The sequence below is a fragment of the Monodelphis domestica genome, chromosome 8 (assembly GCF_027887165.1).
Source record: "Monodelphis domestica isolate mMonDom1 chromosome 8, mMonDom1.pri, whole genome shotgun sequence".
NCBI lineage: Eukaryota > Metazoa > Chordata > Mammalia > Didelphimorphia > Didelphidae > Monodelphis > Monodelphis domestica.
The window spans coordinates 32,519,517-32,542,281 of NC_077234.1; the positions used below are offsets into that span (position 1 = coordinate 32,519,517).

Genomic DNA, 22,765 nt, shown 5'->3' on the forward strand with positions numbered 1-22,765 from the left:
TCTTCCTCCTTGGAGAGCCTTCAATTTAGGTTAGATTATCTTTAAATATTCTCTGTGGTCAAAACTCTGACTGTCCTTTTACAAGTCTGAGGGCCATAGACAAAATGATGCTGAGCCTTCTTTTGGCTTTCTAGTTCTCGAATTCTCCAAGTCTCTGATTTTAGGGAAGGGCTTTGGGCCTCTGGGAAGAATGGACCTATGGAGATGAAAGTCACATTTTCACTAATACTCCACTTGAATGTTTCCAGTGGCCATTACTAGTCAGGGAGAAAGAAATGTGGTTATGCTACAGGATGTATATCTAGCCAGCCGTGGGGCAGGACTGGGCAAGAACATAGAGGGTTCTAGCACTAGGGGAATTATGATTTTGCAAAAAAAAAAAAGAGTGCTGATTTCAAGACCAAAGACCTGGATTTGAATCTTGACTACACCAAAAGTTAATACATTTTTTTACTGCATGACTTTGAGTAAATCTTCTCATTTGTCAAATGAGAGAGTTCAGCGGGATGCTCTCAGAAATAACATTCTGGGATCCTCTGGGCTGGCAATTCGATTGTTGGCTTCTAACTGCAGGATGAATTATCAATCATCTTTTCCAGATTCCTTTCCTCTGAGATTTCAAATATTTTTTTAGCCTTACAAAATCTGAAAGTTTACAAAATTTCCTATTTCTATCTCTTCTTTCTCAAAAAAATATTTGCCAGCTGCAGAACTTTTGCCCATCAGATTTTAGCCATTAGCACTTTATCTTTTTATTTCAATGCCCTATCCCTGTTGGCACATTATGGTTGAACTATGGGAGACGAGTACTCCAGATTATTCTGTTGTTCCCAACTGGGGACATCCATTGGTAAAGGTATCACCCATGAGCTTGGTTTTGCTCCCTGCCCCAGTTTCTGCCTCTGTTTGGAGAGAGTAGACATCGATTTCTTCTGCCCACTCCCTAGACCAGCTCTAATACTTGACTTGCCTCTCTGATCTTCCCTTGTTGTGATTGGGCCCTTTTTCCCCTTTGCGTAAAGATACCATTTTTTTCAGATTAGCATTTGGTGCAGCAACCCTGCTGCAGCTACCCACCTTCCCAGTATATCTTCCCAGTATACCTCAGAGAGGTGTAGCTAATTAATAACCTTTCTGTTTTAGTCTAGTTTTGTTCTCTCCTGCCATGCTAATTCCTTTTCACAGACAATACCCATGGTTGTGTGAAGGACTCTGTTACCAGAGGAAGGAACACAGTGAGAGTGGGTGGGGAACTGCCACCAGGTGCTAGGTAGCTAGGTGGCACAGTGGGTAGAGCCCAGTCCTAGAGGCAGGAAGACCTGAGTTCAAACATGACTTCAGTTACTTAGTCATCTTGGACAAGTCACATAGCCTCTGTCTGCCTCAGTTTCCTCAACTGCAAGATGGGGATAATTATAATATCTGCTTCCTAGGGTTGTTGTGACAATAATACATAATATTTGTAAAGTGCTTTGGAAATCTTAAAATTACATATAGATACTATTATTATTAGGTGAAAAATTCAGAGAAACTTGGGAATACATGTATGAACCGATAGAGAGTAAAGCGAGCAGAACCAAAGCAATTTTCACAATGACCACAGTATAATTTAAAGGCTTCAGAGGACTGATCAATTGTGTCTTTCGAGGACTGATAAAAACACATACATCTTTTCTCTCAAAAGAGAGGGGGTTGATTATTAGCTCAGAATGAATCATTTGTTGTCAGATATGACAGATTTGAGTTGGTTTGTTCTGTTTCATTTTACTTTGTATCTTTGTAAGGGAGTGGGGTGGGTAGGGAGTCACTGGACAGTATCAGTTATATATTAAAAAAACTTTCATAAAACAAAAAAGAAAAATTGTCTCCAGTTGAAGCTAAGGCAAAAGAATGAAGTAAGTATCATTAGCCCAAATGCTGAGATTTAAAAGAATAGCAAACTAGGAGCAATGCGATAATCTAGGACACTCTTGAAGGGTTTATGGGAAAGAATGCTATCCACAATGAGAGAAAGAACTATGGGAGTAGCGATGCAAAAGCAAAACATATGACATCACTTATCAGACGTATATATGGGGATGTGATTAGGGGTTTTGGCTTTAAAAGGTTACTCTATAGCAAAAAGGAATAATATGGAAATAGGTCCCAAGTGACAACATTCGTACAACCCAGCAGAATTGCTTGTCCATTCTGGGAGGGGGAACAGAAAAGGGGAGGGAAAGAAAATGAATTATGTAAACATGGAAAATATTTTTAAATAAATAAATTAAAAAATAAAAGAATAACAGCACTTAGCACATAGTAGGTGCTTAAATATGTTTGATAATTGAATATTCAAGAAATTGAGAGCGGTAAAGATACAAGGATTCCCTTTTAGATGAACTCATCCTAATTTTGCTTTCCTTTCCCTGAATGCGTACTCAACCCTTGACCATATTTGCTAGATTTTCCCCTTTACATCTGAATACTCTCAAACTACTGACCTGGACTTCTCAATCTTGGATACTTCCCTTTTCTGGCCTATGCCCACTTGCTAGCTACTGGTCATCAACTTTTTGGATTAATAACTAATTATGGCCTGCTGCTTCCTGGCCAAAAGAACAGGATTATTCCTTGTTCCATTCATGATCAAACTAGGGGAAACGGGAAAGTCTCACCTCTCTGCCTTCCTCATCACTGTCTTTTTCACCACAATTCATAAGCTCAATTGGGTCTTTATTGCTGCTTGACCATCTACTGTTATGGATTTCTCTATTTTGTTTTCTACAGGTGTTTTCCAAAGCCTTTCTTCTGCTGCCCCTCTCTTTACCCACCTGGTTCTCCATACTTGGCAGCATATAACAGCCTCCTTTACATTTTTCCCCCCTTTCCTTTTTTTAAAAGCTGCTCTGTCTTCCTGACCTTCCTTCTATTTCATTGAGATGATTGAGGCCATCCAGTGTGAACTCCCTCAACTTCCTTCCTATAGTCTTAAAGCCTTTTCAATATTATCACACACTCTTACTTCCTGCCCTCTGGTCATAGAGAAAGAGATAGCCTTAATTTTCATGAATACTAACTTTCCATTTCCAATCATACCATTTCCTCTCTTCTTCTGAATCTTTGGTTCAATGCCTCTTCCTCATGCATTTTCAATTTCTCCTTCCTCTTATGCTACATTCATGCTTAGATCTTCCCAATCCTAAACAAATCTTCTTTGATCCTTCTATCTGATCCAACTCTTTCACTATTATCTTATCTTTTTACTTCTCTTCAATGTAACCTTTCTGGAAAAGTTGCCAACATCTGATGTTTCTACTTTCTCCCTACTCAGTCTCTCTTCAACTTATAATATCTGTTTTCTGCTCTTCCAAGTCTAGTGACACTATCCCTCCCCTCAAAGCTCATCACACTGTCTTGGTTCTCTTCTGTCTCACTAGTCTTCTGTTTCTTTCATTGGCACCTTATCTTCTTCCTGACGACTTAATGTAAATTCTCCCCAATGATCAGTCCTTGGCCCTCTTCTCTCTTGGCAATTTCGTTTAGTCTTTTAACATCAACTTCCGCCCCGATACAGATTAGTCCCAACTTTGTATCTTCATATGTTTATAAGCTCCAGTTGCCTATAAACCAGGTCCCACCTGTATGTTCCAACAGGTTCTAAACCAAATTTATTATCTTTCTTCTTAACTTTGCTTCTCTCTCTCTCTCTCTCTCTCTCTCTCTCTCTCTCTCTCTCTCTCTCTCATTGTCTGTCTCTCTCTCTCTCTCTCTCTCTCTCTCTCTCTCTCTCTCTCTCTCTCACTGTCTCTCTCTCTCCCTCTCCCTCTCTCCTTACCTTCCACCTTAGAATCAGTACTATGTATTGATTCCAAAGGCAGAAGAGTGGTAAGGGCTAGGCAAGGGGTGGGGGGCTTAAGTGACTTGCCCAGGGTCACACAGCTAGGAAGTGTCTGAGGCTAGATTTAAACCTAGGACATCCTGCCTCTAGACCTGACTCAATCTACTAAGCTACCCAGCTGCCTCTTTCTGACTTCACTATTTCACTATTATTTCCCCAGTGTCCTCTGTGGGTAACTTTGACTTCCTTTTCTCTTCTTTCTCAGATTTATTCAGTTACCAAGTTATGTCAGCTTTACCTCCTTGGTAGCATGGTGTACACAGAGATACTCTCTCTGGATAATGCCTCTGTTGACACTATGGATAATATCTTTGCTTCCATCTAACACCATGAATAGTATCTTTGCCTCCATCAACAGCATGGATAGTATCTTTGCCTCCACTATGGATGGAGAGCTAGCCTCAAAGCCAGAAGGACCTAGCTTCCATCCTGTCTCTGACAAACACTGACTGTTTGACCCTCAGCAAGTTATATGACCATTTTGGTTCTCTAGACTCTAACATTAAGTGGGAGTGAAGGTGCCAATCCAAATTGGTTGAGGGAGTTTCTTAAACAGGGGAAATTACAGTTCTAGTCTCTATCTCTATTTCCAACAATTCTCAGTTAATCTCCTTTATAGACTCACTGCTGGACAGCTAGGTAGTGCAGTGGATAGAGTACCCACCCAGTTCAAATCTGGTCTCAGTCACTTACTAGCTGGGTGACCTGAGCAGGCCACTTGGCCTTGTTTGCCTCAGTTTCCTCAGCTGCAAAATGAGCCATAGAAGGAAATGGAAAATCACTCCAATGTCTTTGCCAAGAAAACTCCAAATGGGTTCATGAAGAATGGGATATGACTAAAACAACTGAACGACAAATATACCAACTGCAATTAGCCCTTCCTCCCTGCCCACTTAGACTACTGCCACAACCTCCTCACAGTTTTTCCTACCTTCATCTCCTCTCCCTCCAGTCTATCCTTTGTACTGGTGCCAGGATGATTCTTCACAGTCATCGACTTGGTTTATCCATAACCCTTTCTCTGACTACTGAGCCAAATTCAAACTTCTGTGTGAATAAAAGACTTTCACCATCTATTACCAAATTTTTTCAGTCTTTCATTTTCTTATCCCCCTGTGCTTCTCATCTCTAATCTGAGAGGCAGTGTGGTGTCATGAAGAAAGACCTTTGACATCAGGAACACCTGGGTTCAAGTCTAGCCTTTGACGTATGTTGTTTGCGTTATCCAGGGTCAATTTCCTGATCTCTTAGTGATTCAGCTTTTGCCTGGGGTATCAAGCCCAAAAAGAAAAGCCACAAGACCCTATATAAGGATCCATGAGGGCTACCATAAATGAACATTATGTTTTATTATGTTTTTATTTCTTTTGTTGAATATTTCCCAATTACATTTTAATCTGGTTCAGGACACATTCAGAAGTATGAGTTGCTGATGTGGACCAGAGTTCTGTGTGTTGGATGCTTCTGCTCTAGACAACTCTCCAAGACTATGAGCTCCTGAGAAGTCCCTTCATCCAGGAATTCCCTCTACTAGTGAAATTGCAGGTCCTGCCCCACCCCTAACCCATTCACTTTATAGTCCAGCTACAGAGCTTTGGGCTCCCAAACATGCCTTGTGTGAACTTTTGTTCGCACGATTCTTTATGCCATGGTTCAGAACATCAGCTCGTGTAGAGTGTCCCTAGGGGTCTTTATGGTCTGTAAACTCAGTAGTTGGATTATATTAATTGGAGTATATAGCATCAAGAACAATTAGGGACAGCTTGATGGCATAGTGGAGAGAGTGTTGGGTTTAGCGTCAGGAAGACTCATCTTCTTGAGTTCAGATCTGGTCTCAGACATTTAGTAGCTGTGTGACCTTGGGCAAGTCACTTAACCTTGTTTGCCTCAGTTTCCTTATCCATAACATGTACTAGAGAAGGAAATGGCAAACCACTCTAGTATCTTTGCCAAGAAAACTCCAAATGAGGTCACAAAGAGCTGGATATGACTGAACAACAACAACAATGACAACAGAAGAGTTGGCAACTTATGGTACACCAGGAGAAGGTGGGATGGGAAATGGTTTTTTACTGACACTGACTCTGGCTGTGGATAGGAGTGAAGAAAAGCTGTAGAGGGCCCAAGGTCTATGGATTCTACATCTTTAACATTTCTTGTACCTGTTCTCTATTTTCTGTTCACATAACTATTTCCTTAGTTCGTTCTTATTGGCTCATCACTATGGCAATAGCTTATTTGATATCTGTGCATCCAGCTTCTCACCTCTCTAATTAAAGAACCACCAAACTGGAATTCCTAAAGGGCTGGTTTGACCATGTTACGTCTCTGATCAAGAAGCTTCTGTAACTCCCTATTGCCTCTAGGATACAATACAAACTGCTCTGATTGGCCTTTCAAAGCCCTTTCCAGTTTAACTCCAGCCGATCTTTCCAGGTTGAATTCATATCACTTCCCCCACCTACACTTTCTATTTCAGCTAAACTAGCTACTGGGAACTCCACATACAACGTTCTGTCTCCATCCTTTATGTCTTTGCCTATGCTGTACCCCAAACCTGGGATGCTCTTCCTTTTTGTCACTACCTCACAGAATCCCTTTTTGTTGTTCAGTCATTTTCCAGTTGGGGTTGACTCTTTGTGACTCTACTTGGGATTTTCTTGCCATAGATATTAGAGTGGTTCGCCATTTCCTTCTCAAACTAATTTCACAGATGAGGAAACTGAGGCAAACAGGGTTAAATGACTTGTCCAAGGTCATCCAGCCAGTAAGTGTTTGAGGCCAGATTTGAACTCGGGAAGATGAGTCTTCCAGACCCTAGACCCAAAATTGTCCACTGTGCCACCTAGCTGCCTTTAAAGTACAGTTCACATGCCATCTTGCTTTATGCTCCCTGGGTCTGGCACACTGCCTGGCACAGGATAAAAGCTTAAGAAATACTTGCTGACTTGTCTTGACCTATTATTAGAGGCCTTTCTCATTTCCCCCATGTACTCATCCTCCCCAAATTTCCAATGTTACATTTGATTTACTTTGTATGCATAGGTTTCACTGTACACATATTGCTTTCTCCTGGCTCGGTGGAAGCACTTTGAAGCCTGGGACTATCTTCTTTTCTTCTATCACCAACACCAAGCACAATACCACCTTTTGTTGTTGTTCAGTCATTTCAGTCAAGTCTGGCTCTTTGGGACCCCCAATTGTTGTTTTCTAGCCAAAGATACTGGAGTGGTTTGCCATTTCCCTCTCCAGCTCATTTTACAGATGAGGAGACTGAGGCAAACATAATGACTTTCCCAAGGTCACATAGCCAGTAAGTGTCTAAGGTCAAATTTGAACTTAGGACTTGAATCAGATCTAAAATTTCCCCACATTTTTATTAGCACGTCTTGCTCCTTGCAAGGGAGGAAACTGGGGAGATGGATGGGAGAAAGTGGTAGAACTAGAACCTAGGGCATCTGGGTCCCATTTTTGTTTTTTTCCATTTAATTTCATTTATTTTTTGTTTTATTTATTTTCCATATTGGTCATTTTTGTAAATGAGTAATCTTCTAAAACCCAAATCCCCAAACATAAACTGGAACCCTTTCCCCTGAACTCAGCTAAGGTTTATTTTTATTTTATTTTTTTAAACCCTTACCTTCCATCTACCAATCAATACTCTCTGTATTGGCTCCAAGGCAGAAGAGTGGTAAGGGCTAGGCAATGAGGGTGAAGTGACTTGCCCAGGGTCACACAGCTGGGAAGTGTCTGAGGTCAAATTGGAACCCAGGACCTCCTATCTAGGCCTGGCTCTCCAACCACTGAGCTACCCAGCTGCCCCTGGTAATTACATTTTAATGGAGAGTTCCAGGTGTCTATGGTTCAAATCAGATGGTGATCCTGGGGACTTGGTTGGACAAATATCCACTCTGTTATTCACTTCTTCGTCCTATGAAATAGAGCAATTTTTATACCTAGAATTGGCAAGAGCTGAACACTCGGGCCAAGCAAAAAAGATTTTCTGAAATCACAAGATGATCCTGGGGACTCGGGTGAGCAAATATTCACTGTGATCCACCATGTATCAGAGATATATTTTGTGTGTGTATTATATATGTGTACACACACACACACATATAATAAATATTAAGAGTTGGCCAGAGTTGAATGCTTAGGATAACTGGAAAGATTTCATCTGACACAGAATTTCAGGGAATGGCTGCCCAAGGACTCGAAAGATGCCCCAGGAAAGACAATTGTGCTCTCTCTTCCCTAACGCTGTTTTCACACTTGCTGCATCTCTCCCAGCTGAAGCCCATGTGAACAATACTAGACTTTCTTTTACACGAATGTATTACCAGTGAGCAAAACAAAAATATTCTTTGGCAGGGGCTCCCTTTGTGGGGCTTAATGGACATTTGATATTTGTATTCCTTTCCTCGGCTCTGGGAGAAAGAGAAACAAAAGCTGGGTGATTCCGCAGGGACATTGGCTACATTATACTGCACGAGTTTTGTTGTTTCTGAAGGTCAACACTTTTAGCAGAACATTCGTGCAAAAAATGGTCTAATGAATCTTTGCTTATCAAAAGTGGGGGAAGAAAATGCAAAGTAAGGAAGCTTCTCCAATCAGGATGACGTTATTATCAAGCAATTATAACATTGTTAACGAGGAAAGCATCGCTTCCAAAGAAGCTGATGTTTTGTGGGAAATTGCTCTACTGGCCTTCCAAAGAGGATTGTGGCTCAGGGGAAAGCGGATGAGGTCGGAGCACCAGGATCCAGTTTGGCTACTTGTCATCCTTGTGACTTTGAGCAAATCTCTTCACCTGTCTGGACTTCAGTCCTCTGGTCTGAAATGTGAAGGAGTGAACTAAATGGTTTCTAAGGATCCATTCAGCTCGAAAGCTTGTGATCCTAAAGTTGACAACCCAGCCCAACCCATTCAATCCAATCTAAGTCAATCCAAAATGCCAAGCTTGGCTCTAGATTCTGGGGATTCAAAGTAGGAAAAGACCCATCTACTAGTTTCTGCCCTCAAGGAACTTATAGTCTAACGGGGGGTGGGGTGGGGGAGGAAATAACATGTATGATAGAACATGTCTTCAGAGAAGTTCACGGTAATCTGAGGAGGAGGAAGAAAGCACTAATTAGTGGGATCAGGAAAGGTTTCCTTTGTGAGGTGACAATATGGACTAAATCTAGATGGGAGCTAAAGATTCTAAGAGGTGTAGGTGGGAGGGAGTGCATTCCAGGCAGGGACAAAGGCAGAGAAGTGGGAAATGGAAGCAGTACTGAGATCAGTGAACAACTAATAGATCACCTTGTCTGAAATGTAGTATGTGAGGAGGTGATATGTAAAAAGCCCAGAAAGGGAAGATAGAAAAAGACTGTGGTTTTTTTTTTTTAAACCCCTACCTTCCATCTTGGAGTCAATACTGTGTATTGGTTCCAAGGCAGAAGAGTGGTAAGGGCTAGGCAATGGGGGTCAAGTGACTTGCCCAGGGCCACATAGCTAGGAAGTGTCAGAGGCCAGATTTGAACCTAGAATCTCCAGTCTCTAAGCCTGGCTCTCAATCCACTGAGCCACTCAGCTGCCCCCAAGACTGTGGTTTTTAAATAATACTAGAGAAGTGTTTTTTTTTTTAATTCTTAGAACAGGAATTCTTACCCTTTTAAGTGTCATGGACATTGTCAGCCTGGGGAAGTTGAGGAGATTTTTTTTTAGAATAATACTTTAAGTGCATCAAATAAAACACAGGATTACAAAGGAAACCAATTATTTTGAAATATAGTCATCAAAAATATTTAAAAAACCCATGATGGGGACATGACTGGGGATGTAAACTCTAAATGATCACCCTGATACAAATATCAATAATATGGAAATAAATCGTGATCAATAACACATGGAAAACCCAGTAGATTGGCTCCTTGGCTGTGGGGGACAGTGGTTGAGAGGAGGGGAGGGAAAGAACATGAATCATGGAACCATGGAAAAATACTCTCAATTAATTAATTAAATAAAATTTAAAAAAGAGAGGGGGCAGCTGGGTAGCTCAGTGGATTGAGAGCCAGTCCTAGAGACGGGAGGTCCTGGGTTCAAATTTGACCTCAGACACTTCCCAGCTGTGTGACTCTGGGCAAGTCACTTGACCCCCATTGCCTAGCCCTTACCACTCTTCTGCCTTGGAACCAATACACAGTATTGACTCCAAGACAGAAGGTAAGGGTTAAAAAAATTTTTTTAAAAAGAGAAAAAATGAAAATAACTCCCCCCTCCTCCAATTTGCAGGCCCACTGAAATCTCTCCATGGTTTAAAAACCTCAGGTGAAGAACCCTCGTCCCAGAGGCAGGAGGCAGCTACCCAAGCTTTGTGGTGACAAGGCCTCTCTTGCTTTAGGAGTGCTGTTTTGGCAGCTTTGGGGAGGATGGATTTGAGAGGGGGAAGACTGAAAGCCGGGAGTTCAGGCTCAAAGATTTCCATACGGAGTGTTTGTTTTATGTCACCTGATAAGATGAAAAACAAACCAAACAATTCTTAGACCTTCTGTCTTAGAATTGATCCAAGCATCAGTTCCAAGGCAGAAGAGAGGTAAGGGCTAGGCAATTGGGGTTAAGTGACTTGTCCAGGGTAACACATTATATTAGAATGGAAGTACAAATACAACATATATGATCTAATCTGCCCTCAGATAATCATGGAAACCTGAGGAGGGAGAAGAAAGCACAGAGTCCAGGAGTGTCTGAATACTTGGCAAGGCTTGGAAAGCCAAATTTGGGCTGGACAGAGGAGGCAGAAACACATTGTAAACAGAGAGGCCATTTGCCCATCTGGTCCTCTTTAGTCACGCACTCTCCTTATTTTTTCAGCCAGTAAGAGATGTGGGGGCAAAGGCCCACGGAGCAGGTGTGGGGTGGATGTGATGGTTTCTGAGATCCCGTCCGCCTCTGACATTCTGGGCTTCCAGAGCCCAGTGATCAGAGTGAGAAGGCAGCACCTTGCTCTCCAGATCCCTGTCCCGATAACCAGGGTCCATCACTTTGCTTCCCCATAACTGGAGGCTCTGGGGCATCCAATTCAGCAAAGGAGCACTCACTCCCTGTCCCAGGCAGCCTGAAGCTGGCCCTTAGACACTTGGGGAGTGCCAGTAGTTTCTAGAGAATAGTTTGTTCTACAGAAAAGGGTGGAAATTAATGACAAAATAATAAGGACAGTGAGTACAAAGCACTTTATCTGTACTATCTCCTTTGCTCCTCTCAACACTCCTGTAAGATAAATGCTCATTTACTCTCCATTTTACATATGAGGAAACTGAGGCACCATACAGTTTAAGTGGCTTCACTAGCCAGTTAATATCCGAAGTAGGATTCAAACTCAGGGCTTTATGACTCCAAGCCCAGCACTCTCTCTACTAGCTGCCTAGCTCCCTAGCTGCCTCAGGCACCCACTGAGGTTGCTTCCACCTTAGATTCCCAAAGGGTAATCTTTGCTGAAATGACTCTCCGTTAAAAAGCTGGGGTTTGGCAGATAGTCTTTGCTCCTCTATAGTGGCAAGAACACGGAAGAAGGGAGTTCAAGCCCAGGCTTGGCTATTTCCTACCTCCATGACTGGTGGGGATGAATTACTTCATCTCTCTGAGGGCAGCCAACTCTCACAAGCTAAAAATGCTAGATTCAAACCTGGGTTCAGATCTAGCCAAAAGACACTTCCCAGCTGTGTGACCCTGGGCAAGTCACTTCACCCCCATTGCCTAGCCCTTCCCACTCTTCTGCCTCAGAACTAACACAGGGTATTGATTCTAAGAGGGAAAGAATGCTAGATGCTTCAGGACAAGGTGGGGCGTCTGCATCCGGGCATCTGGAGCCCGGGGAAGCCAGAGCTCCTGGATAGCGTTTATTTTTTGCAGGGGGCAATAGACCTCGTCCAACCAAGACAGCCATTCGGATCCTAGCAAGACTCGGGACGTGTTCGTAAAATGAATAAGAATCCCAATAATAACCACAGATCGTCTGCCAGGATAAAATGGAAGCTTCCACTAGGGGGCAGCATGATGCAGAAAAAAACCCCACCCTGGGAAAAGAGCCCTCAGTGCCATCCTCATTCCGCCTCATAGTTGGCTGGGGGACCTTGGACAAATCACTCATCTCTTTGCCTCAGTTACTTCATCTGTACTACGGGAGGGAGGGAGGACTAGCCGCTCCCTGCGGCCCCTCCCAGCTCTAACATGCTGTGATTCTGACTGTATCTTATTACGGAGGGGATAGTCCATTTGATACACGAAAATGAAACAAAATAATCCATCCTTCCATCCGTTTCAGGTACTTCCTTTAGAAAAGGGAGGTTCCACTTTGTTGTTTTTCAGTTGTTGCAGTTGTGTCCAACACTCCATGACCTCATTGAGGGGTTTCTTGGCAAATATCCTGGAGTGGTTTGCCATTTCCTTCTCCAACTCATGTTACAGAGGAGGAAACTGAGGCACACAGGGTGAAATGACTTGCCCAGGGTCACACAACTAAGATAGTGGAGTGGTTTGCCATTTCCTTCTCTAGCTCATTTTGCAGAGGAGGAAACCGAGGCAACAGGGTGAAATGACTGGCCCAGGGTCACACAACTAATATAGTGGAGTGGTTTGCCATTTCCTTCTCCAGCTCATTTTACAGAGGAGGAAACTGAGGCACACAGGGTGAAGTGACTTGCCTAGGGTCACATAGCTGGTAAGTAACTAACTATATTTGAACTCAGGAAGATTTAAAGAAGCCGTTTTTCTTTTTGTTTTGTAGCTGTTTTCTTTTGTAACATCAATGTTTAGCAAAGTGCCTCAAAGGTGCTTAGTAAATGCTTCTCAAAAATGGGGTTTTGAGAAGGGAAATGAGGTGTTGAAAAGGTAGAAAGAAATGGTAGCAGGTAATGGACCATGTAGGAATGAGAGGGGGCCGAAAGGGTAAGAAATGGGGCAAGGGACGCTTCTGTTCATATTGCTTTCCAAACCCTGGAACAGCATTGGTGAAGGTTTTCGAGTTCGAGTGCCCAGAAGACAAATTCAAGCTGTCTGTGAGCCCCCATTAATTGAGAGAGTGGAGGAAAGATGTGTTTGCTTTGGGCAGCTAGGCAGAGGGGTGGGTATGCAAAAAATGTCCTCAGGTGCTGGGAAGAGGGGGAACGGAGCAGCTCCCCAGGTCGGCACACCCTCTTCCCTCTACCTATCTAAACTCGACTCATTTTTCAGGGTCCAGTTCAGATTCTGACTTCTCTTTAAACCCTATCCTGAAAAAATGTCCACCTGGAGGGACTCCCAGAATCCTTAGAGTTTACAGAATAGTCTACTATTCAGTTTTTACTTACCTGGTTGGTAGCCTCTTGTTGAGGATTGAAGTGTGAATCAGATTTTCTTTGTCTAGCATCAGCAACTTTTAACTGGTCAACCAAAACTGAAAACAATTATTCTTTATTCTCTTTGTCTATTCCGAATTAACATTTTGTTAACCATCAAGTAAGAGTATTCACAAGCTACTTGATGGCTAACAAAGTGTTAACTCAAAATAGACCAAGAGAATAAAGAATTCCCTTTCACAAGGAAATGACCTCTACTAATTCAGATCACCAACTACTCTGCAACAGACTTGAGTTCAAGTTTGGCCTCAGACACTTCCTAGCTGGGTGACCCTGGGCAAGTCACTTGACTCCCATTGCCTACCCCTTATCACTCTTCTGCCATGAAACCAATACCTAGAATTGATTCTAAGATAGAAGGAAAGGGTTTAAAAAAAGAATAGTCCAGGGACACTAAGCAGTTAAATGTGTGAGTCAGACAGCTAGTAGGTCTCAGAGGTAGGACTTGAACTCAGGGCTGTCTTGGAGCTCTCCAGTCATTACTTAGCATTTGGGGCTGAAAGGGATATTAGACATTTTCTAGTTCAGAAGTCCTTAGCCTATAGTCCATGAACTTGGGGGTGGTGGTGGAAATGGCACCTTCATTTCAATAGAATTGGTTTTCTTGGCAATCTTATGTATTTTATTTTATGCCATGAAGCCCTTTATTCTGAGGACAAGTTCGTAAACTTTATCAGATCACAAAAGGCAGATAGATTGGTGGTGAAGTGGAGAGAGTGTTAGATTTTGAGTTAGGGAGACCCAGGTTCAAATTCTGTTTCAATCCCTTAGCTTTGTCACCCTGTGCAAGTCGTTGAATATCTCTCAGCCTCAGTTTCCTCTTCTGCAAAATGGGGATGATAGCACCTACCTCATCACAGGGCTTGTGGGAGACATTAACACATATAAAGGACTATGTAAATGCTTCACTATTGGTGTTAGCTATTACTAAAGGGGTCTAAGATGTGCTAAAAAGTCGAAGATCCCCCAGTTTATTTTATGATGAAAAAATGAAAGACAGAGAGGGAAAACTGACTTTGGTGGGGGTCAAATACTAGGTGGTAAAGATGGGATTCCAACTCATGTCTCTGGGACTAAGCCAGTGCTATTTCTACCCTGTTAGGTTGTATTTCAAAGGCACCACTTTGTAGCTAGCCGGAGTCTGGTGGATACTTGTTGAACTGACTGTTTGCCATCCTCCTTCCAGAGTCGAGGTCATTTGAAGGAACAGGATGTTCATCGGGGTGGGAAAAGGCCAATTTGTTTCATTAATGTGGAGACCGAGTCCACACAGCTCAGCCTGCCGCTGTCCCAGGTCCATGAGAAGAGTATTGGGTCAACTCTATACAAATTTCCCAGAATGCATCATTCTTAAGGGCAGCTGGGTAGTGCAGTAGATAGAATACTAAGACTGCAGTTGGGAGGACCTGAGTTCAAATCTGACCTCAGATGCTTCTCCCTCTTGTTCATTTAACCTCCATTGCTTAGTCCTTTCTGCTCTTCTGCTTAGGAACCAATACATAGTATTGATTCTGAGATGGAAGGTAAGTTAAAAAAAATGATACTAAGACAGAAGGTAAGGATTTAAAAAAAAAGAATTGGGGGCAGCGAGGTGGCTCAGTGGCTTGAGAGCCAGGTCTGGACATGGAAGGTCCTGGGTTCAAATCTGTATTTAGACACTTCTTAGCTGAGTGACCCTGGGCAAGTCATTTTACCCCATTGTGTAGTCCTAACTGTTCTTCTGCCTTGAAACCAATACAAAGTATTGATTCTAAGACAGAAGGTAAAGGTTTTGTATTAAAAAATAGAATTGATACTAAGATAGGAGGTAAGGAGTAAAAAAAAAAGGAAGGAAAAAAAAGAATACATCATCCTTGAAGGAAAAGCTTACCCACAAAGCACCAGACAGCAAACCGAATCCAGGTGATGGTGGAGAGTTTCAGCATGAGATAGATATTCACCAACATGGCGAAGGCAGGAACGAAGGGCAGGCAGGGGGCCATATAGGGCAGCTTCTTAGGGTTCTCTGGCTGCTGTAGGATCACAAACACCAGGGCGGCAATGAGTAGGACCATGAGGACAACCAAGAGGATGGCCCACCAGCTCTGCTCTGATATGTAATCTGAGCCGAAGATGATGAAGGAACAGAAGATGAACATGAGGATAAAGAGCAGGAGCACACAGACGGTCACCGTGTGGCCAGTGGCAGCTGTGGGCCGGTCCATTTTGCCCGGAAGGCCAAGGCGGATCCTCATGGTGTAGTAGCGAGGTCCAATCAGCTTTTTCAGCTTGATCAGGTAAATGTTTTCCGACTCGTCGGCCTCTATGCCTGATGTCATGTCCACGGTGCCATAGTTGGGGTGGTTGACGTTGTAGGCAGACTTGTCTGATTTTCCTATGAGCATCTCGTTGTCGCCCAAGGAGGGTAAATTCTTGGCCCCACAAGTATTGGTTGCTGGGCCTGTAAACTCTTCCCCCTCACTCACAGGAGAGCAAACTTCTTTCTCACATTCAGCCAGAACACCTTCCTTGTTCTTGGTGTGCTCTTGGGACAGGAACTTCACGAAGCCATCAATGTCGCTCTCGGGCTGGTATCGGAGGAGCAGGACACAGACTGAGACCAAGGTGTAGGCAAGCAGAGTGCCAATCGACATCATCTCGATCAGGTCCCTCAGGCTGACCAAGAGGGAGAGAAGAGCTGCCAGGAAACCCGACACGATGCAAGCCACCACTGGTGTCTCTGTGTAGGAGCTGACGTGGGCAAGGAATCTAAATGGAGACAGAAGCAGGGGCTAGTAAGAATGCTGAGATTTCCAAATCACTTTACCACGTATCACCATATTTGATTCTCACGATAACCTTGTGAAAAGGGTGCTCTTATTATCCTCATTTTATAGATGGGGAAACTGAGGCAGGCAGCGTTTCAGAGATGTAAGAGTGTGAAGCAGAATACAGACTGGTGGCAAGGGCTATTGATTTGGATCACAATGAGCCCAAGGCACTCACTAATGGATTAGGTATTGCCATTCAATTGTTTCCAGCATATCTGATGATTCTTTGCGACTCCATCTGGAATTTTGTTGGCAAAGATATTAGGGTGGTTTGCCATTTCCTTCCACAGCTCATTTTAGAGATGAGGAAACTGAGGCAAACAAGGTAAAATGACACATACAGGTTCACACAGCTAGCAAGACTGAGGGAGTGACATGCATGGAGTCCTGTTGAGCCTAGGGAAAAGAGTGGGCATGGGAAAGGAGTAAATTTCCAGGAACATTGCACTGACCTGAAGAGAAGTCCATCACCAGCCATGGCGTAAATGACCCTGGGCATTGGGAAGAGAGACCCCAGCAAGCTGACCGTCAGGCCTGCGACGGAGCCAATGGCCACGATGAATTTGGCAGCATAGAATCCATGGGCCACAAACATTTCCATGAGAGGGGACTCTGTGTCGATGTCATAATAGGGCACCATCAGGGTCAAGATCACGCTCACCTGTTCAAGAAGAGAGAGTGCATGCCAGATTGGTCATTATCAAAGGAGTGGGACAGATTAGACCAGCAGAGAAGGATTTTGCAGGGTCCTAGGAAGCTCTCAGACAAAGATGTAGCTCTTTGGACCTCAAGAAAGGAGAGATACTTTGCCAAATAAGCAGAGCACTTATTGCTTGCTGCAGTGGCTCTGCCTCTGAACTTTCCAAAATGATGTAGTTTTACAATGATGTGATGGTGTCTTCAAGACAATAAGCCCCAGAAGGACAGAAATCCCATCTTCTCTTCTTTGTACCTCCCAACAAAAGTTAGCCCTGTGCTCTGTAAACAGTAGGTATTTCATAAGTGTTTATCATGATGGTTATTGCATTCCAGCTGCTGATCCTGGCCCTTGTAGCCAAGCAACACTAAGTCTAGTGGGTTTGGTGAGGCATCCCCAGAGTTCCTTCCATGCCATTGCTATCTCTTTTACTTCCTCACCCCCAGATGCTAAGGAGAAGAGTCCTCCCAACCCCAGGCATAGGATGTTAGGATGGTTGGGTCTTGGATTTCACTGAATGGCTTTCCCTTTAAGGTCCAATGTGATACTAGATGATTCCAAACTCTGCTCACTTTGGGCTTCAAGCCAGAGGGCTGATCTTGTCTTTAAAAACAAACTGTTAGCCAAAAAGAAAATAAATAAATACAGATCTCCAGAATCTGGGAACAGACCTCCTTCTCATACAGAGAGCTCACTTCCTGCTATGAAAAGTGGCCAAGACAGTAGAAAAGAGGGAAGGAGCCTATGAGTGGTAATTTTTATTTTGAGATCCATGACTCCATTGGAAAGAGAATCTCTTGATGTAGAAGCTTTCTCTACTGAGGCAGATTGATGACTTGATGGGCAGAGAACCCCAAGTCTTAAAAATATTAGTGCATGGGGGAATCTGGGTAGCTCAGTGGACTGAGAACCAAGCTTAGAGATGGGAGGTCCTGGGTTCAAATCTGACCTCAGATACTTCTTAGCTGGGTGACCCTGGGCAAGTCACTTGACCCCCTTGCCCAGCTCTTACTGCTCTTTTGCCTTGGAACCAATACATAGTACTAATTCTAAGGTGGAAGGTAAAGTTTTTTTTAAATTTTATAATATTTTATTTGATCATTTCTAAGCATTATTCATTAAAGACAAAGATCATTTTCTCCCCCCCCCCCCAGCCGACGCGTGATTCCACTGGGTATCACATGTGTTCTTGATTCAAACCCATTGTCATGTTGTTAGTATTTGAATTAGAGTGTTCGTTTAGAGTCTTTTCTCTGTCATGTCCCCTCAACCGCTGTATTCAGGCAGTTGCTTTTCCTCGGTGTTTCTACTCCCACAGTTTGTCCTCTGCTTATGAATAGTGTTTTTTCTCCTAGATCCCTGCAGATTGTTCAGGGACATTACACCGCTACTAATGGAGAAGTCCATTACGTTCGATTATACCACAGTGTATCAGTCTCTGTGTACAATGTTCTCCTGGTTCTGCTCCTTTCACTCTGCATCACTTCCTGGAGGTCGTTCCAGTCTCCATGGAATTCCTCCACTTTATTATTCCCTTTTGCACAATAGTATTCCACCACCAACATATACCACAATGTGTTCAGCCATTCCCCAATTGATGGGCATCCCCTCGTTTTCCAATTTTTGGCCACCACAAAGAGCGCAGCTATGAATATTCTTGTACAAGTCTTTTTCCTTATTATCTCTTTGGGGTACAAACCCAGCAGTGATATGGCTGGTTCAAAGGGCAGTCAGTCTTTTATTGCCCTTTGGGCTTAGTTCCAAATTGCTCTCCAGAATGGTTGGATCAGTTCACAACTCCACCAGCAATGAATTAGTGTCCCTACTTTGCCACATCCCCTCCAGCATTCATTACTTTCCTTTGCTGTCATGTTAGCTAATCTGCTAGGTGTGAGGTGATACCTCAGAGTTGTTTTGATTTGCATCTCTCTGATTATAAGAGATTTAGAACACTTCTTCATGTGCTTATTAATAGTTTTGATTTCTTTATTTGAAAACTGCCTATCCATGTCCCTTGCCCATTTATCAATTGGAGAATGGTTTGGATTTTTGTACAATTGATTTAGCTCTTTATAAATTTGAGTAATTAAACCTTTGTCAGAGGTTTCTATGAAGACTTTTTCCCAGTTTGTTGTTTCCCTTCTGATTTTAGTTACATTGGTTTTGTTTGTACAAAAGCTTTTTAATTTGATGTAGTCAAAATTATTTATTTTACATTTTGTGACTCTTTCAATGTCTTGTTTGGTTTTAAAGTCTTTCCCCTCCCAAAGGTCTGACATGTATACTATTCTGTGTTTACCCAATTTACTTATGGTTTCCTTCTTTATGTTTGTCAGTCACCCATTTTGAATTTATCTTGGTGTAGGATGTGAGGTGTTGATCAATTCCCAATCTCTCCCACACTGTCTTCCAATTTTCCCAGCAGTTTTTATCGAATAGTGGATTTTTGTCCCAAAAGCTGGGATCTTTGGGTTTATCGTATACTGTCTTGCTGAGGTTGCTTACCCCCAGTCTATTCCACTGGTCCTCCTTTCTGTCTCTTAGCCAGTACCAAATTGTTTTGATGACTGCTGCTTTGTAATATAGTTTGAGGTCTGGGACTGCAAGGCCCCCCTCATTTGTGTTTTTTTTTCATTATTTCCCTGGATATCCTTGATCTTTTGTTATTCCAAATGAACTTTGTTATGGTTTTTTCTAAATCAGTAAAGAAATTTTTTGGGAGTTCCATGGGTATGGCACTAAATAGATAAATAAGTTTGGGTAGGATGGTCATTTTTATTATATTGGCTCATCCTATCCATGAGCAGTTAATGTTTTTCCAATTGCTCAAGTCTAGTTTTAGTAGTGTGGTGAGTGTTTTGTAGTTGTGTTCATATTTTGTCTCGGGAGATAGATTCCTAGGTATTTTATTTTGTCTAAGGTGATTTTGAATGGGATTTTTCTTTCTAGTTTTTGCTGCTGAGCGCTGTTGGAGATATATAGAAATGCTGATGACTTATGTGGGTTTATTTTGTATCCTGAAACTTTGCTAAAGTTGTTGATTATTTCAATTAGCTTTTTGGTTGAGTCTCTAGGATTCTTTAAGTAGACCATCATGCCATCTGCAAAGAGTGATAACTTGGTCTCCTCCTTGCCTATTTTGATGCCTTCAATTTCTTTTTCTTCTCTAATTGCTACTGCTAGTGTTTCTAGTACAATGTCAAATAGTAGAGGTGATAATGGGCATCCTTGTTTCACTCCAGATCTTATTGGGAATGCATCTAGTTTATCCCCATTGCAGATGATATTAGCTGATGGTTTTAGATATATACTGTTTATTATTTTTAGGAACGATCCTTCTATTCCTATACTTTCTAGTGTTTTTAATAGGAATGGGTGTTGTATTTTATCAAAGGCTTTTTCTGCATCTATTGAGATAATCATGTGGTTCTTGTTGGTTTGCTTGTTGATGTGGTCAATTATGTGGATGGTTTTCCTAATATTGAAACAGCCCTGCATCCCTGGTATGAATCCTACTTGATCATGGTGAATGATCCTTCTGATCACTTGCTTGAGTCTTTTTGCTAGTATCCTATTTAAGATTTTTGCATCTATATTCATTAGGGAGATTGGTCTGTAGTTTTCTTTCTCTGTTTTTGACCTGCCTGGTTTTGGAATTAGTACCATGTTTGTGTCATAAAAGGAGTTTGGTAGAACTCCCTCTTTGCTTATTATGTCAAATAGTTTGTATAGTATTGGGGTTAACTGTTCTCTGAATGTTTGATAGAATTCACTGGTGAATCCATCAGACCCTGGGGATTTTTTCTTAGGAAGTTCTTTGATGGCTTGTTGGATTTCATTTTCTGATATGGGATTATTTAAGAATTCTATTTCTTCTTCTGTTAGTCTAGGCAGTTTGTATTTTTGTATATATTCATCCATATCACCTAAATTGGTGTATTTATTGCCATATAATTGGGCAAAGTAATTTTTAATGATTGCCTTAATTTCCTCTTCATTGGAGGTGCTGTCCCCCTTTTCATCTTTGATGCTGTTAATTTGCTTTTCTTCTTTCCTTTTTTAAATTAGATTGACCAGTACTTTGTCTATTTTGTTTGTTTTTTCAAAGTACCAGCTTCTTGTCTTATTTATTAAATCAATAGTTCTATCACTTTCTTTTTATTTCTATTCTATTCTATTCTTCTATTTTATTAATTTCTCCCTTAATTTTTAGGATTTCTAGTTTGGTTTTCTGCTGGGGGTTTTTAGTTTGATCGCTTTCGAGTTTTTTAATTTGCATTTCCAATTGATTTATCTCTGCTCTCCCTAGTTTGTTAATATATGCACTCAGGGATATGAATTTACCTCTGATTACCGCTTTGGCTGCATCCCAAAAGGTTTGAAAGGAAGTCTCACCATTGTCATTTTCCTTGGTGAAATTATTAATTGTTTCTATGATTTCTTCTCTAACTAAATGATTTTGGAGTATCATATTGTTTAATTTCCAATTAGTTTTTGATTTGGTTTTCCATGTACCATTACTATTGCCTTGTGATCTGAAAAGGCTGCATTTATTATTTCTGCTTTTCTGCATTTGTGTGCCATGTTTCTGTGACCTAATGTATGGTCAATCTTTGTGAATGTGCCATGTGGTGCTGAGAAGAAGGTGTATTCCTTTTTATCCCTATTTATTTTTCTCCATATGTCTATTAATTCTAATTTTTCTAAGATTTCATTCACTTCTTTTACCTCTTTCTTATTTATTTTTTGATTTGATTTATCTAAATTTGATAATGGTTGGTTTAAGTCTCCCACTAATATGGTTTTACTGTCTATTTCTTCCTTCAATTCTCCTAGTTTCTCCATTAGAAATTTGGGTGCTATATTATTTGGTGCATACATGTTGATTAGTGATATTTTTTCATTATCTAAAGTCCCTTTTAACAAAATATAATTACCTTCCCTATCCCTTTTGATCAGGTCTATTTTTGCTTTGGCTTTATCAGATATCATGATTGCAACTCCTGCCTTCTTTCTGTCAGTTGAGGCCCAGAAGGTCTTACTCCATCCTTTAATTCTGACCTTGTGGGTGTCTACCCGCCTTATGTGTGTTTCTTGAAGACAACATATGGTAGGGTTTTGGATTCTAATCCATTCTGCTATTCGTCTACGTTTTATGGGTGAGTTCATCCCATTCATGTTCAAAGTTATGACTGTCACTTGTGGACTCCCTGGCATTTTGATATCCTTCCCTAATTCTAACCTTTATTCTTCAGCTCTACCTTTTAGTCCAGTGATTTACTTTAAATCAGTCCCCCTTGTCCACTCCCTTGATATGTTTCCCTTTCTAGTCCCTCCCTTTCTGTTCCCTCCCCCTCCCCCTTTTTCTTCCTTCCCTTTTTTGTGTTCCCTCCCCCCTACCCTCCTTGGTTTTCCCTTCTCCCTTCCCTTGTTGGGTAAGATAGAATTCAAGATCCCAATGGATCTGGATGTTCTTCCCTCTCAGGGTTGATTCCCCTGAGATTAAGGTTTAAGTAAAAAACCGTCTCTTCCTCTCCTTCTTATAGGAGTTTTCTTCCCCTCCCCTTCCCGTGTGAATCTTTGTGTGAGAAAGATTATTCTATTTGGCCTTTCTTTTCCCCCTATTTACACATTACATTTTCCCCACATGTTAGTATACATAGATTGATATAAATGTAGTCCTTATAGAAGAGAGTTTGGGTAAAAGAAAAAGATAACATTTTTCTCCTTTTCCCTTTCCTTCATATTTACCTTTTCAGGTATTCCATGCTCTTTGTCTTTTTTTTTTTTTTGCACAGAGCTCTGATCTTTTCTTTGCAAAAACTTGGAAATCTTATATTTTGTTGAATGCCCATACTTTCCCTTGGAAGTATATAATCAGTTTTGCTGGATAGCTGATTCTTAGTTGAAGGCCCAGCTCTCTTGCCTTTCTGAAAATCATGTTCCATGCCTTACGATCATTCAGAGTAGAACTTGCAAGGTCTTGTGTGACCCCGATTGG

General features: G+C 41.8%; 1 protein-coding gene across 1 annotated transcript in view; it reads right to left on the minus strand.

Moving 5' to 3' along the window:
• SLC7A14 (solute carrier family 7 member 14) overlaps window positions 1-22,765 on the minus strand; it is an 80,073-nt gene that overhangs the window by 22,691 nt on the left and 34,617 nt on the right. The window contains exons 5-6 of the mRNA XM_056808481.1: window positions 16,520-16,728; window positions 15,128-16,005 (exon numbers count right to left, since the gene is read on the minus strand). Of these exons, the coding sequence (XP_056664459.1) occupies window positions 15,128-16,005; window positions 16,520-16,728 (1,087 nt within the window). The remainder of the gene's footprint in view (window positions 1-15,127; window positions 16,006-16,519; window positions 16,729-22,765) is intronic.